The sequence below is a fragment of the Elaeis guineensis genome, chromosome 1, assembly GCF_000442705.2.
Source record: "Elaeis guineensis isolate ETL-2024a chromosome 1, EG11, whole genome shotgun sequence".
NCBI classification, from domain to species: Eukaryota; Viridiplantae; Streptophyta; class Magnoliopsida; order Arecales; family Arecaceae; genus Elaeis; species Elaeis guineensis.
In genome coordinates this window covers 175,403,329-175,418,818 of record NC_025993.2, presented here as the reverse complement: position 1 = coordinate 175,418,818, position 15,490 = coordinate 175,403,329, and the positions used below count along the sequence as shown (strand labels likewise).

Sequence of the window (15,490 nt, the reverse complement as noted above, 5' to 3'; positions counted from 1 at the left end):
TGGGGGGAAGATGAGTCTCCCATATATGCCATAGAGGGATCTTTCTCTTTTGGCAGCAGGGGCAGGGGGTGATTGAGGGAGGGTTCGAGTATTCTTTCTTAGCTAGTATTAAGGGTTTAATTCTGCTGGTGCACAAACAATGATGACTGCTCTAAATTAAGGTTCCACACCATCAATCATGGCCTAAAACAAAGTATCTGGTTTCGAAGGTCGCTTATTGCAATAGGTGGTCAAAAAAAAGTGATTTCAATCAAGATTCACCATCTCGGTACTTGACCCTATACTAAAACCATCCTATTATAGTGTCAAGACGCAGTTCGGTAGGGTATGAGGCAGCATACAGAATGTCGATACGGTATAAGACAACATACCGAACATCAGTATGGCACAAGACAGCATACCGATATAAGACCAGTAAGGTACGATATGCCCCATACTGAGAGGTATACAGCAGTACGGTGGACCATGATTTCAATGGATTAATGCCATGTATTGATATGTTCTATGATTTACAAGCACCCCAAAAATTGAACTTTTATGGATACATTTTAAAATTTACAAACCATAATCAACAATATCAACTTAAACTAATGTGTTATTGTATTTATTGTACATGTGGCGATTTTTGTGCTATATTTTTTGTATGCACTTGATGCATGGTAAATGACCTCCAAAATAGTGATTGTTTGTTTCCAAAATCCAAATATTTTTAGTGTAGATTATAATCCTACAAGATTCTCCCCTTGCAAAGCATGGAAATATATATATGGGATACGGACATGCAATGATACGGATACACCCATATAGCAAGTCATGAAAAAATAGGACACAATGTTGTTAGAATATCTCGAGGAATAAATGTGTATATGCATATATGTACATGTATATATGTATATACGTATAGATGCATATATATGTGCACATATATATGTATCTACCAGTAAAATACATGTATACATATACACAAACATATATTTGTATATGTACAAAAAATGCATCCATAAAGAATGGTAGGCTAGCAAAATAATTAGTCCCTACTTTATACAATAGCATTAACTTTTTACAAGCTCATCATTTAGTCATTGCTCCATAAACCATAATCTATACTCCATATTTTAAAATTAATATAATAAACTACAAAATTTACCCTTGCAAGTATCTTATAAGTATCTAAGTGTATCCGGAAAGTATCCAAATTCCAGAGTATTTTTTAATTTTGAAAAATAGGGCACTTAACACAAGTATTGGATATGTACCTGAGAAGTATCCTACAAGTATCAATATTGGATGCAGATATGATATGGACATGGCATGTGATTTGGCACATGATTCTCAGCATGTGCTTCTCTAACCCACTAGTACACACATGTTACAAGATCTGTTACATCTATATTTAAGTGCCTGAGGCAGCAAGCCATGCCTGGTCTTCTAGATGAATAGAAAGGCTGTATAATTGCAGACTCTTGCATCACTGATTCTAGGTTTTACCCCCATATGAAAGTTTGATTGCTTATAAGTTATAACCGAATAAACTCACAAGCCCTATTTGGTTGTAGAATAATTTAGCCCAAAGCAAATCAGCAAAACTATCCCTCAACCACTTTAACTTGGGAGCATACTATTTCAACCAAGGATCGCTGTACCGGTACCGGACAGCGTGCCGGTCCCGGACCGATACAGTACGGTACCGGTACCGTACCGACACACGGTATGCCTAGGCGTACCGGTCCGGTACCGGCACACAATATTTTTTTCGATTTTCAATTTTTTTTTTGGATTTTTGAAGTTAATTATCGATAAATACAACTTCAATATGGCATTATATTGCATATTATTGATATATTTGGGTTCAATTTGAAGTTAGGTTGCGGTACAAAGACTCTTAATCCAAAATTTCAAACATATATTTATTTACATTATATTTCAACTATGTCATCTTAAAACTAAAGAAAAAACATATAAAATACGTATTAAAATGTATCTAAATATTTAAGTACAAAGCGCAATAACTGATATTCGAACCTTAAGATGTACTCTGCATTTAATTTTTTGTCGAGTGTCTGTGACGCTCGTAGATGTCTGGATCATCAACATAGTCTGAAGGGATATCAGTCCAACCCTCTATCCAAGCTGCACCATACTCTCGAATATTCATCATCCCATAAGGCATGCTCTCTAGATTGTAAGATATCTCAGACCTCTCGCTAAAATTCTAACTCTGAGAAGTATCCTCGAGATGATGGTACGGTTGTGGAGGAGCCCATCCAAATATGCCAGTAGCAAAATCTGATCCGTAAGATGCTCCAGACTGCATAGGATAGTAACCACTAGAAGATGATGCCTCGGATGCACCATATGCATATGGATCATAAGGTGGCTATGGATAATAGGATCCATAATGCGAGGATGATCCAGATACATCCATGGACCCTACTCCACGTGCAAGATCGTCCGCAGTATATATATAATTAAAATATATGCAAGTATAACAAACCACGATAGTTTAATGATAATTAAAATAATTATATATAATTTTAAAATAATTTTAATAATTATTTTAAAACTTATAAATTCAAAATAAATATGTTATATGCTTCAAATAATATTTTTAAATTAACTAAAATATAACACTATTTTTATATATTTTTTATTTTATAATTAAAATTTTTAATTTAAATAATTAAAAAAATAATTTTTTTAATTTCAAATATTTGAAAAAAAATTTGAAATTAGATTTAAGTAGCTTGAATTATTCTAAACATGATTCCCAAACTCTGATTTTTTTCCTAAAATTTATTTTTTTTAAAATTTTTAAATAAATAAATATTTAAAAATATTTAAAAAATATATAATTAACGAAAATTAACAATTTTGATGTCATCTTGTAGATCTTCCAAAGATCTATCACATATAATTAAATCATACCAAAATCATAAAATTTTGGCATGATTTTCTCCTATTTTTATTTTACCTCGTTTTTATCCTATTTCTAACAACAAAAACAAAAAAAAAATATTTACTAACAAAATAACAGATTATCTTACCTCCGGCCAAAGATCAGCCTCTTCTCAAATCACTCCTCCAATTTCACGAAATTTTGCCTTCTTTTCTAATTTTTTGGAGGTCTCAACGATTAAATTGCCCACGGCCATGGGTGTTCTCTGAGAACTCTTAAAGAACACCGAAGGCCTGGTGCTTATTAAAGCACCAGGCCCTCCCCGCCATGTGAAGTGGGCCACGCCCATTTCTCTCCCCCCTCCCTCCCCCCAACCACGTGAAAAGGCCCCCACCTTCCCCCCTCCCCCCCTTTCCATGGGCGGTACGGTTCGGTTCACCCCGAACCGATCCAGAACCAAGCCGTACCGTCCGGTTCCGGACGGTATAAGCCCGAACCGCACCGAACCGGGCAGTTCGGTGCGGTTCGGGGTCCTTTTCCGAAAAATAGGCCCGAACCAGACCGGTAAGGGACCGGTCCGGCTTGGTACGCCCCGTACCGGGCGGTTCGGCCCGGTACGGTGAACCATGAATTTTCAACCTATAGAGTGGAATAGTTTACTCTGGGTTAAAGGGAAAAAGTGGTACCATGAACTTTCCACAAGATAGGGTTTCTGACCAGAATGCATGAAATAAATGGGATGAAGCAGGTTCAAGAAGGTCAGTCCCATCTTATTCCACAATCAAAGATGACCATAAAGGTTATGGAAGGTGTAAGGTAACTTATAAATTGAATAACAAAATAGAGTACATATGCTGGTTTTCCTGATTTACAAGTCAAATTGATTTATTTATACTGATGTTAGAAATTACCTTTGAAGTGGCATCGCTGATAAATGTTTCAACCTACAAAATGAAGATTTAAATACAACATGAAACATGTTATTAGACTGTTCAGAAGCTTTAGCAATTAGAGGTAAATGAATCAACCTAGCTTACTAACAAAATTAACATCAGAGAAATCAATATGTCATGTCAAGAGCATGAATCACCTTTTCTACAGCAGCTTTGTTGATTAATGGGCCCTGTACAAAGAAAACCAAAAAACTTCATGATTAAGTAATTAATATTATCATGCAGATCAAACAAAAATTACAAATAAAGTTCACTTTAGAAAAGAAAAATTAAGCTAAAGCACAATCAAATGCTTCTACAACACAATAAACTATTTGTTCCATAAAACCAGTTAACAGAATTGGCTATTGAAGATAGACTAATTTCTAAGTGTCAGAATAGATAGTTTTCCTAAGATGAAAATAAGGGTCATAAAGCCAGGCCAAAACGACTCCAGTTTCGAGCTTCAGGATAGAGAACCAAATGAAAGAAATTAGTACCTGAGCTATGCCTTCCAGAAGGCCATTGCCAACCTGCAAATCCTGAACAGCCTTTGCAAAAGCATTTGCAAACTTTTCATAAATGCCTGCATATAAGGGATTGAGTATTCTTAACAGAATAAGAAATAGCAAAATAAATAGGAGGAAGCTTGAACAATCATAGTGATATTCTTCAAAAAGCTCAGTGATTAGAGAAAGTTTGAATAAGTACAGTGGCCAACAACTAACTCAGTGATTCTATTACTAATTGAAAAAAAGAAAGAATGAGCAGTAATTTTGATAGCACATCATTGCTATCAAGTTTAATTTCTTGAAGATTAGAATATGGAAGAACTAAAGCACTAATGACCAATCAAAACCCAGCATGACCACTCAGAGACAGAATATACAGATCTAAAAGGCATGCATACTAGCAGCACATAATATACTAGAAACATCTCCCCAAGAAGCCTGATGTGGATAGTGGAATATGAGAGGTTGTGCAGCGTGATCTGAAGCATCTAGTCAAACAGATTGCATATAAGTTGTTAAAAGAGGAAAGTGCAAGAGAATACTGTATTTTAACCAAGCAAGCTAGCTGTATAATATTTGTTCATTTATCTGATCTTCAGTAAAAGTCTATGAATCCAAACCAACATATAAATATCCTTTATAATCTAGCAGGGACAAGTATACCTCATCAAACTTGAACGAGAAGCTTCCTGTGCTTCCTAGTTTAATGGATCCACTTGAATTTCCATCCTATAAATGGATATATACTAGTCAAAGCAGGCATCAGAAGTCTTCTCCCTACTTTTCAAAGTCATCATTAGATCTTCTCATTTGTTTGAAGTGCATATATATACATGTATACATCTATGCATGCATGCACGCATAAATACATACATACATACATGAGCTAAAGTCAAACCAATATACGGTTACTAAAGTTAATGGTAATCTCGGTTAGGAGAAATTTTAAAATATGGGGTGTTGTGATGTGGAGATATCACCACCTGATTTGAGCTACAACATCTGAAATGCCTACAAAAAAAAAAAAAAAAAAAAAAAAAATAGGGGAAGAAGAAGAAAAAATCTGGAAGCCAAGTGCCACGCCTCGGATTGCCCTAAAATGAACAATACAAAATTACAAACAAAGCTTAAACCCTAAAATGCATCTGTAGCCTATACAAATAGAGAATCCAAATCATTGGTCTTGATCTAAGTATTTAGAAGCACATGGTTATAAACATCGAACCATTTTGGTTGCTTGACACCTGTAAATTGTATAAGCAAGCACTTTGACAACATATCTTCTACTATACATAATGCAAACTCTAGGCCAGGGTGCTTCTCCACCACTGCATTCAACTCCATCATGGACCTCAAAGTTGACACAATCCCATCATTTTTAGTTTTTCTATAGTACAAATGTTTTATCTCTTACATTAGGAAACTTCCATCATCCCTTTCTCCTCATGGTCCATGTAAATTGCATGCGCAGGACTCCAATGAATTTTGACTACAAGCAAGATGATCCATTTTATATATGAGCTTGGATGACAAATTAAACACAACATTGTTCTAGCATATGACAAATGTTCTTATAATATAACTTATAACAGAGCAAAATATGGAAAAATATTTGCCATTCTGCTAATATAAACAAAATATTCATTCAAGTCATGAACTTAAACCCAACAATATGGTAGCATACAAGAGAAAATAAATGTACCTTCTTGCACCAGAATTCTATTTGCACAAACACATGTTTGCCCACTGTTACGAAACTTTGCTGCAAGCTGAAAACATCAATAATATTGAGGATGTTTAGAGCTGGTAAGATACTAGGTTAGAATCAAATAAAATTGAGAGAAATGTTGTGCATGTGTATATACCACTTATTCTTATCAAAATCTGTCTAAACACCATAAATAAGAAAACCATGGAATCTAGCCACAGTATGAGATGGCATAAAGATAAGGATAAATGAATGAATTCTGTGATTCATCATCATACAATTTATGTATATATCTTTTCTGTGAGCAAATATAATGCTCTCTAAAAGTTTGAAGGCCAATGCAGAAATGTTTCGCATACTTTGGAGATGTAGACGAAACCCATCACATTTTCAAGGGAAGGACAAAAAGAGCCACAGCTTGATCCAGTCTGTATCTATTGGACATGCCACTGGGCAGTGGAAACGTCTGAAGGCTAAAGCACCCTCTCCAGGAAGTAGGAATAAAAACATCTGACGCTTAACTAGCACGTTTCATCTAGAGGCTTCAAGGAGAATTTACAGGTATAAATGTTAGCTAGCTTTACATGCATTTTCACTATCATCTTGGCATACAAAAATCAAACATAAAAGGATGCCTGTGTTCATCTAGAGAACTTGGTATTTGCAATAACTAATTCTTAAGGGAAGGTCAAATTTCCAAATACTTAGTGTGTCATGATGTATGCTAACTTAATAATGCCAAGGAATATCAACTACATACAGAAGAAAGCATTCTAGTGAATGTGAAGGGCTTAAACTGGAGGTTTTAAGGGGCAGTCCATGCCAATGGCACATACCATGCCTGGCTGGTGACAGCATGAGGCAGACATGCACAAGGTGAAGCCAGGATTTTCAATGCATGTGGGGAGGGAGGGGACGGATATTATGAAGATGAGTATTTTTACTTATTTAACTTGCCCAAGTATTTATTGATAAATAGATATAAAAATTCCCTTACTCTGTTGCCAGTATTTAAGTCCAATGGATATAGGAATCATGGTTTTAATAACACCTTATATAATGGCCATACTTTAAAGCAATTACAGACCATGTTAGCATTACGTTTGATTGTTATGACTTATGTCCATTCTAACAATATATGATGGCACATGATTAGGACATTTTTATACCGATAGCTTTGCTTTCTAAAATAGCAATACTACTAGAAATTCTAAAATTTAATAGTATTAAAAAAAAGTATTTGATCCTCAATCATCAATGTGAATTTGATGATTGTGTCATCTATAAGCTATTACATAATTTAATGCATGGCTAATGTATTTTGAAGTTATTATGAGTTTATGACACAATAACTATTCTGTTTGCAATTAATAAACTACTCCATATTTTGAGAAATAGCATAGAGAATAAATCATAATGGCACAAGATCGATAAATTTAGATAACATTAACAAGTAATGTAGTTGCAAATACTTATGGAAATATTGAAAAATAATCCTTTTTTAAACTAGGCTAATATCCACTCATCTTTTCTAGCCCTTGCATGGCATGGGAAGCATCATGGCTGATGAAATTACAGTTGTAACTTTTAGACAAGAAAAAATGTTTACTTGGTTCCTTTCCAATGTGACAATAGTTCTAAGAGATTGCCTGCTTGCCAGACTAAAGGACAAAGGGGGTGTTTGGTTCGTGACTGAAATCAAAATCAGAATGGATGGAATGAGAATCTGAATGACCATAACCCTGAAAGCATTTGGTTCATGATCGGAATTGGAATCAAAATGGAAATTTGAATCCTTAGGGGAGAGTTAGGATTGGGTTTTAGGGGGATTGGGCGATTTCCATTCCATCCTGGAATTAGAATCGGAATGGGACTCAGCCCAACCAAACAGTTGGAATGGGAGTCATGTATTCCTATTTTCATATCAAGCCCCAACTCCCCCCAACTAAATACCCCCAAAATGTACTCCCCCCAACCAAATACCCCCAAAATGTAACGAGTCACAGGTGCTACTTTTGTGCAGCTATTATAGAAGAGGTGCAAGTCTTAATTAGGGGGCCAACAGCTGTTTACATGGCAATACATACATAAAGGCATAGATATGTGAGTAGAAGTAGCCCATCCAGGCTATCCTAGGCTCCACCTCCCTGCATGTCCTAAGGTACCCTAAATATGGCAGTATATCGAATTATACTGCAGTCAAAGAGTGCCGATTAATTTATTATGGCTCAGTATTGACTAAAACCAAATCAAAAGGTTCAGAACACTTCCATTTTAACCATCCCATTGCCTTGGAAATATGCAAGGTTCTGTCTAGGTTGTTGACAATTTATGACCTGCCGGAAAACAACTTGAACAAAACCTATGACCTGTAAATATGGAACTAACCCTCAATTGAGTCCACTAAGAAAATCTAAAATTCAAACTACATCAAAATAAAGTCAATTTTCCAACTCGAACAAGCTTCATATTCTTTGGTTGGGTCCAAGGTTGTCAAGGCAGCTAGGCAATAGCCTAGCGTCTTAGGTGTCCACTAGCTAGGTGACCTGGCTGCCTAGGTGCCTAAGAGACAATTAGACAGAATTTGTTAGATCAAAGTAACAACTTTTTAAAAGACTAGGGCCACATATTGCCAATATCTTGACTCTTGAGTCTGGTAGAAGAAGTCTTATATTTTAGTTTACGAACTGTTTAGTCTAATATGACACAGATCAGCAGAAACAGATGATACATGTCTTATTCTTTTAAGCTTAGTCTCAAAAAAGGCATTTAAAATTTAATGGATGATTACAGACTATCATTATCAAGGATTGACATTAAGATAATGATACTGAATTATGAGGTTGATACATCTCACAGTATTGAGTACGCATGCTCACACTTTTGATAGTATGACTCTGTGGAGGGGCTTTGAGTATTGTTTTAATGCATAAAACAACCCTTAACTGCACTAGAAAGGAATTTAGAGTAATATTAAAAACCCTCCAAAAAATAACCATTCCCACTATCTGCCAGCCTGTGTAGATCTGCCCAATGGTTGGCACAGGCCATACCAAGGGCATGCAAATCCTTTCTTACACACACTAAGTAGGTCATGGATGTTCATGAAATTTGAACATAAACTCTATTGGACCAACTTATGTACAAAACTTCATAGGAAAAGAAAGAATATATACTGATTGTACACATATATGAGTACCATATGGACAAAATTAGAGGATACTTAATTATATCCAACAGACCCTTTTAATCTTGGATAGATCATGCAACAAGACTTGTCCAAAGAGACACATCCCTACCATAAGACATACACTGTATGCCAAAGTGCCAATAATGAAGAATATAGTTATGGTGAACGAAATTTTAGTTCATCATATATCTATTGTATTTTGCTTTCTGGTATTTGAAGCAGAAACGGTGTGAAAAAGTACTACTTTAGATCTATTTTGGGTCGGGATAAGTCATCAAGTCATTGAGAATTAATATTTTTGTTGCTTCTGGTCTCTTTCTATAAAGGCTGCTCTGTAATTTGGGACTTTGCATTGCAGGAAAGATTCTGGGTATCCATGAAGAAATTAATTGGTTGGTTTTCAACGATCCTAGCTTCATTATAAAACAACTCATCGAACTTCTAACTCCATTTTGATCGAATGACACTAGTTAGAGATTTACAGTGTTGTTTTAATTTATGCATAATTCTTAGCTGCACTAGAAAGAAGTTGAAAGTATCATTTAAAAAGGTGTAAACACAAATTTATCATCCAGTAATCTGATTTATCATCAGCAACAATTTCATTGCAACATTTCAAGATACCATAATCAGTGAAAACCTTAAGGAATGATCAATATGCAGTACCAAGCAATTTACTTAGTTTGATTACTATTATGAAAAATCTTAACTGTAACTTGCATAACCTGAAGAAATGCATGTATAGACATATAACATTCTGAGTAAAGAATATCAAGATGCTGTTTTGGCTTACAGTGCCTTGTACTGCAACATCCAGATCTGCATCATCAAAGACAATGCAGGGTGCATTTCCACCAAGTTCCAACGATACCTGGAAGGAAATATAAAATTTCATAAGTAGCAGTAAGTAATCTAATGTTATAATTATCATACAGGCTTTTAAATCTAATCTAAAATTTAGTAGAAATTGGTAAGTTGGTGGAAGTAATTTTTTTCTAAAACAAAAAGACCATGTGACCAAATAGGCTCAGGTTCAGATAATTAAAGCATCCATCTGCAACTAGACAACATATTCATTTTAACTCCATAATATCCATCCCTGGAAGTGCCCTAAATGAGAAGCATTATAGCATCGCTTAGACAAAAGTATTCAATACATGAACAAGAAGCAAGGGATGATGCATAAAATCAGATAAAGACATTCTATCAGTGTGCAGGAAGCATCACATAACAGTGAAGTACCAATTTTGACTACAAGGTTCATTTTTTTATACATCCAACTTATGTTTATAGATCAAATGATGTTTGACTTTCAATTTCAACTTCTGAAAGCTCCATTTGCTTAAGCATTTTATGTCCATAGAGTTTATGCTTGAAAATTCCACATACAGTAAAGGTTCTTATACCGCATTGGTGGGAAAACAAGCTTCTCTGTAGAACAAAAGGCATAAAAAATATGATGTATCATTTACTAATACAACTGTTGGTGTTTGGAATTTAGCACTCAATCATTGCCCTGTGTGTGGTCGACCACCTTGGTATTTCCAAAATTACAATGGTAATCTAGACTTGACAAGGTTGACTCCATTTTAAGAAAAACAACAAAGACATCACACACAAAGGGAATCAATATACGGACATGGAAATTTAGTTACCAAAATCATGCATGAGGAAGACTAGTATAACCTACACATGAAGAAAGGCTTCTAAAATTTTCAAATTTTGAATACAAATTGGAACCTTCATATTTGCACAACAAGCACATGCACTTTATACATGATATTTAAAATTTTATTTTCTTTTCCCTTAGGTAGAAAGTTGTTAAAAAGACTGCAAAAGATATTTATTAAAAAATTGAGATAGTTAAAATAGGTTTTACAAGTTTCAACTTGTAGTATAGAAAATATTTTTGTTTGGGCAGAAATTCAACTAACTTTGGTTAGCTGAGGAAACTTAACATGAAAATTTGGCATCAAACAGATACAAAAAGAAACATCAAATTGATCCTCCTCCAGAGCTTATTGGCAGGGCTCGACAACCACCTTTTGATATTTATAATTTGTTCATGGAAGCACTCAATCTCCTCAATACAAGAAGACGAGAAAACCAAGACAAGACAAGAAACAGTTCAAGTCAATTCGCCTTTCTCTTCTTCTTTCTTTTTACTTTAAGCCAAACATTTTGTTCCATTTTTACTTTAACATAGACAATACAAGTCCAACCCACTTGGGTACTAATGGTAATGCCAAAGTATGAGGTCATATGCCATGAAACAAGAGGGAAGCACATAATACCTAGGCTGCTAATGTTGGGCTTCAGCCAGCCAACCATAAGTTCAAGATGGCCTGGCCTCAAGCTCAAATCATTTACACCCAAGCCTAGCTTGGTTCAAAATAACTAGGCCTGCACCCAGCCCAAATTTGGCCTAAAGCTCGCAAGAATTAGAAAATAAAAAATAAATTATTTTTATTTATTTATTTCTCTTCTTCACAAATAAATATATTAACAGAAAAAAAAACCTTGAACCCTACCCAAATCAAGCCAAAAACAATTCTGGGCCTAAAATTACAAGTCCAGGCTTTACACATGGCCCAGTTTGATGAGGCCAACTTGGGCCTGGGCAAGCCAAAATCACCAAGAACAAGCTTGACCCAGGTCCATCAGAAACCCTAATAATATCATATCCTTGTTTTAGTAACTTACTAATTTATTAATCCATCCTCTTAACTTATTATATGCTCTATATAGGAAAGCATATTCTTTCCAAAACTCCATCTATTTATAGTGGCATGATAATTATTGAACAGGTTTGCATTCTATAAATAGAATCGGTAATACATAAAGAAAAATGGACACTTTGTATTTAACACTTCAAAAGTAGATGGTATACACATCTTCAAAAAATTACACAGCTAAATCACTACCAAGCATGTTTATGCATAAATCAGGCTAACAAACTTCTAGTATTGAACTTTTGCAATCGTTGCAGAAATTTATGTGAAAAATCCTTGCAAGCAAACTCAAATTAAAGTAAGAAATACTGACCTATTGTAAAGCATACAGCATAAAATGACCATTTTATGGACGAAGTACTTTTCCTTTCAGTAAACATACCCTTTTAACAGTATTTGCTGAACCTGCTAACAATTTCTTCCCAACAGCTGTTGAGCCGGTGAATGTGATTTTTCTTACCTAAAAGAAAGCTAAACATGTCATATACAACAGTTCCCTGCTCCTAAGTCTGCATTAAGACCAGAACAATATTGGAAGGAAAAAAATCAACAGAAGACAGAACCTTGGTGCTTTGGAGTAGAGTATCACCAATATCAGAAGCATTGCCCACCACCACGTTCAGCGCACCCTGCATGATAACAAGCCACCAATGATTAGTTTAACAAGAAGTTTAATGACATCTGTTGATTGACTAGCAGCCGATATCCACCAGTTAAGAGGGATAAGGCTAGTTGGTTATGGTTATGGACTTATGGTAACAAGCACTCATAGAAGTGAAAACAGTAGCTATTAGTTAAGCTGCTGCAGTAAAATACTGAATCTTCCAGATCACAGAATAATCGCAACAACAATACCACAAAATACAAATAATTCAAACTTTTGCCAACAAGCTTTTAGCTTTAAAAGGTGCAAAACCACTAACAAATATTGCTCCAAAAATAAACAGTAAAAGACAGATTGAAAATCTGAAAGTTTAGATCAGAAGAAAAACAAATTTGTTAGTGGTTTTGTTAGAAAAACAAAGTTTAGCAGGTACAGCACAAATGGATGGGTAAAGTATACTATTCTGAAATGGAAAATGCAAAACCAAAAAAAAAAAAAAGAAAGACAAAGTTGCACTGGTTGTCCATCTAATAAAAGGCAGTTTGTCAGTATTTTTAGTCAGGGCACCATTTCCCATGATTAGGTATTTGCATGATCCAGCACCTATTTTTTGAACTTAACTGAATGAGGTGGCACAGTCACTTTGCATCATCCACATATGCACACCTTCACATTAACATACATGCATGCAGATGCACACACAAATCTATGTACATATGCATGCATGCATATATTTATACAGATTCAGTTCTGCTGGGTTCAAAAAAAAAAAAAAACTAAAATCTGATAGTGAACCAATTTGAACTAATAGTACTTTAAACACTTCTCTCACACTCCTACCTCAGACCAATTTGAGGGATCATCACATCCTCATTCTTGCACACATCCAAACTGCAATCTACTACCAGTCTGCCTTCCAATGCATCATAAGGCCTATTTTATATCATACTGCATTTATATTAATGTGCAAATGTTGTAAAATCCATACATTACATGTTTTCCATAAGTCAAGGTTGGCATATTCCGAGTAACTAGCTTCACTTGTTACTTCACTCCAATACTTATTCCTCAAGTTTCAAGGGTCTTTAAGAAGAAATTGCCTTCTGAGTTATTAAATTTGGAGCCAAAGTTTGATTAAATATTATTATCGCATTAGGAAAAATCTTTTGAGTGAACAAAAAGAAGAATACAGAAGTGAGAGATTACTGGTGGTATTCCAGCTTGAAGAGAGAGCTCAGCAGCAGCTAATGCAGTCAAGGGTGTATACTCTGATGGTTTGACAATAACGGTGCAGCCAGAAGCTAATGCAGGGCCAACCTGATACATCATAAAATACATACCTTGTACAAAAAGAAAGCCAGGTGCAAGGACAAGCATAGTTTTTACTTCGTAAAAGAATAGTTGTCAAAATCGTAAATATAATAGCCGACAAATACCTTCCGTGTAATCATGGCTAAAGGAAAGTTCCATGGGGTAATTGCGCCAACTACTCCCACAGGCTGCAAGACACATCAAACAAACACTAATTATGGTATGTTTTTGGAGAAAAATCTATGCTTGGTGGTAAATTGTTAGAATTTATGAAGCATAGACAAATGAAAGAACAACAGAAGATGAAAAAAATGAATAGATCAGATAAAAATGATCATGCTAACCAAAGTAAATATTAAACAGCACCATCTCAACAAAAGCTTTGATAAGCACAATTTCACAAGATACAAGTCATATCTTATCTATATTTTTTCATTCTCAACCAAAATTCCCTCAGAAGAAACCCCTGAAAATACTTCCTGTAATTAAACATGAGAAAAAGTGCAGACTATTTGAAACTGGTGGCATACCTGTTAAACCTGCTCAATAGAAATGGAAGTAATTGCTTATAATGGGACATTTGATTCATATTCACAAACAGACCTGCCTGTCCTGGAGTACATTCTTCCCCTAAAATTCTTAATGGGAAACAGGTCAGCATGATTGCTAATAAAGGCGGTCACTTGGAATAGTCCATATGTAGAAGTAGTACAGATAACCTCTATCACCATGAGCTTTCTCAAAACTATTATTGCTGCATTCATCTGGGAATTTTTAGGTTGTTCATGATCTTTTTAGTCCAATGAATATTTTATCTCCATTTACAAAGGCAATCTCCAGTCTCTCTCACATAGTCGCATATAACCATCTCAATCAGTTCTTTATCACGTTGTCCTCTATTTCCATAATTCCATCATCTTTAACATTGATCATCCTAATAGTTTAATACCTAACTACCAGTACCATGGTTTTGAAAACCGACCCAAACTGCCCAGTTCGGGCCATACGAGCCATACTAGCGCCGAACCGGGTTAGTTCAGGCCTGATTTTCGGCATCCGAAAATTAAAAAATATATTATGAACCGCTTGATTCAGGTCTGAATCAGAAGGTTGGGGCTTGAATCGAGCTGTACGCAGCTGTTTCGAGTTGAACCGACCGGTTCGGCTCATGTTGGGCTGTTTTTATGTTAGAGCATAGAGAAGAAGTCTTTCGAGACTTCTTCTCTGTGTTTCTCAATCTCTCTCTTTGTCACTCCCTAGCACTGAGAGCAGCAGCAAAACTCCGAAAAAATACGTCCTTCCTAGCTCTCTTTCCTCTCTTCCTCTCTTCTTTTTTTTTTTGAAAATTCATAAAAAATAGAAAACAAGGCGAAATTATGTCAAAATTTCTTTTTTTAGCATGAATATATGTTGTAGATCTATGAATGATATATACAATGACATTAAAATCATTAATTTTTGTTAAGTATATAATTTTTTAAATTAAAAATATATTTTTAGGATAAAAAATTATAAAAAAATAAATTTTAAAAAATAACTGTAAAATCAGATTATTATTTAGGAACTTGTAAGCTACTTTCGACATAAATTTAGTACCCATTTATA

General features: G+C 35.0%; 1 protein-coding gene across 1 annotated transcript in view; it reads right to left on the bottom strand.

Moving 5' to 3' along the window:
• LOC105039716 (succinate-semialdehyde dehydrogenase, mitochondrial) overlaps window positions 1-15,490 on the bottom strand; it is a 36,342-nt gene that overhangs the window by 3,707 nt on the left and 17,145 nt on the right. Inside the window, exons 7-15 of the mRNA XM_010915977.4 lie at window positions 14,011-14,073; window positions 13,781-13,891; window positions 12,534-12,599; window positions 12,353-12,430; window positions 10,032-10,109; window positions 6,043-6,109; window positions 4,329-4,414; window positions 3,987-4,019; window positions 3,808-3,840 (exon numbers count right to left, since the gene is read on the bottom strand). Coding sequence (XP_010914279.1) covers window positions 3,808-3,840; window positions 3,987-4,019; window positions 4,329-4,414; window positions 6,043-6,109; window positions 10,032-10,109; window positions 12,353-12,430; window positions 12,534-12,599; window positions 13,781-13,891; window positions 14,011-14,073 — 615 coding nt within the window. The remainder of the gene's footprint in view (window positions 1-3,807; window positions 3,841-3,986; window positions 4,020-4,328; window positions 4,415-6,042; window positions 6,110-10,031; window positions 10,110-12,352; window positions 12,431-12,533; window positions 12,600-13,780; window positions 13,892-14,010; window positions 14,074-15,490) is intronic.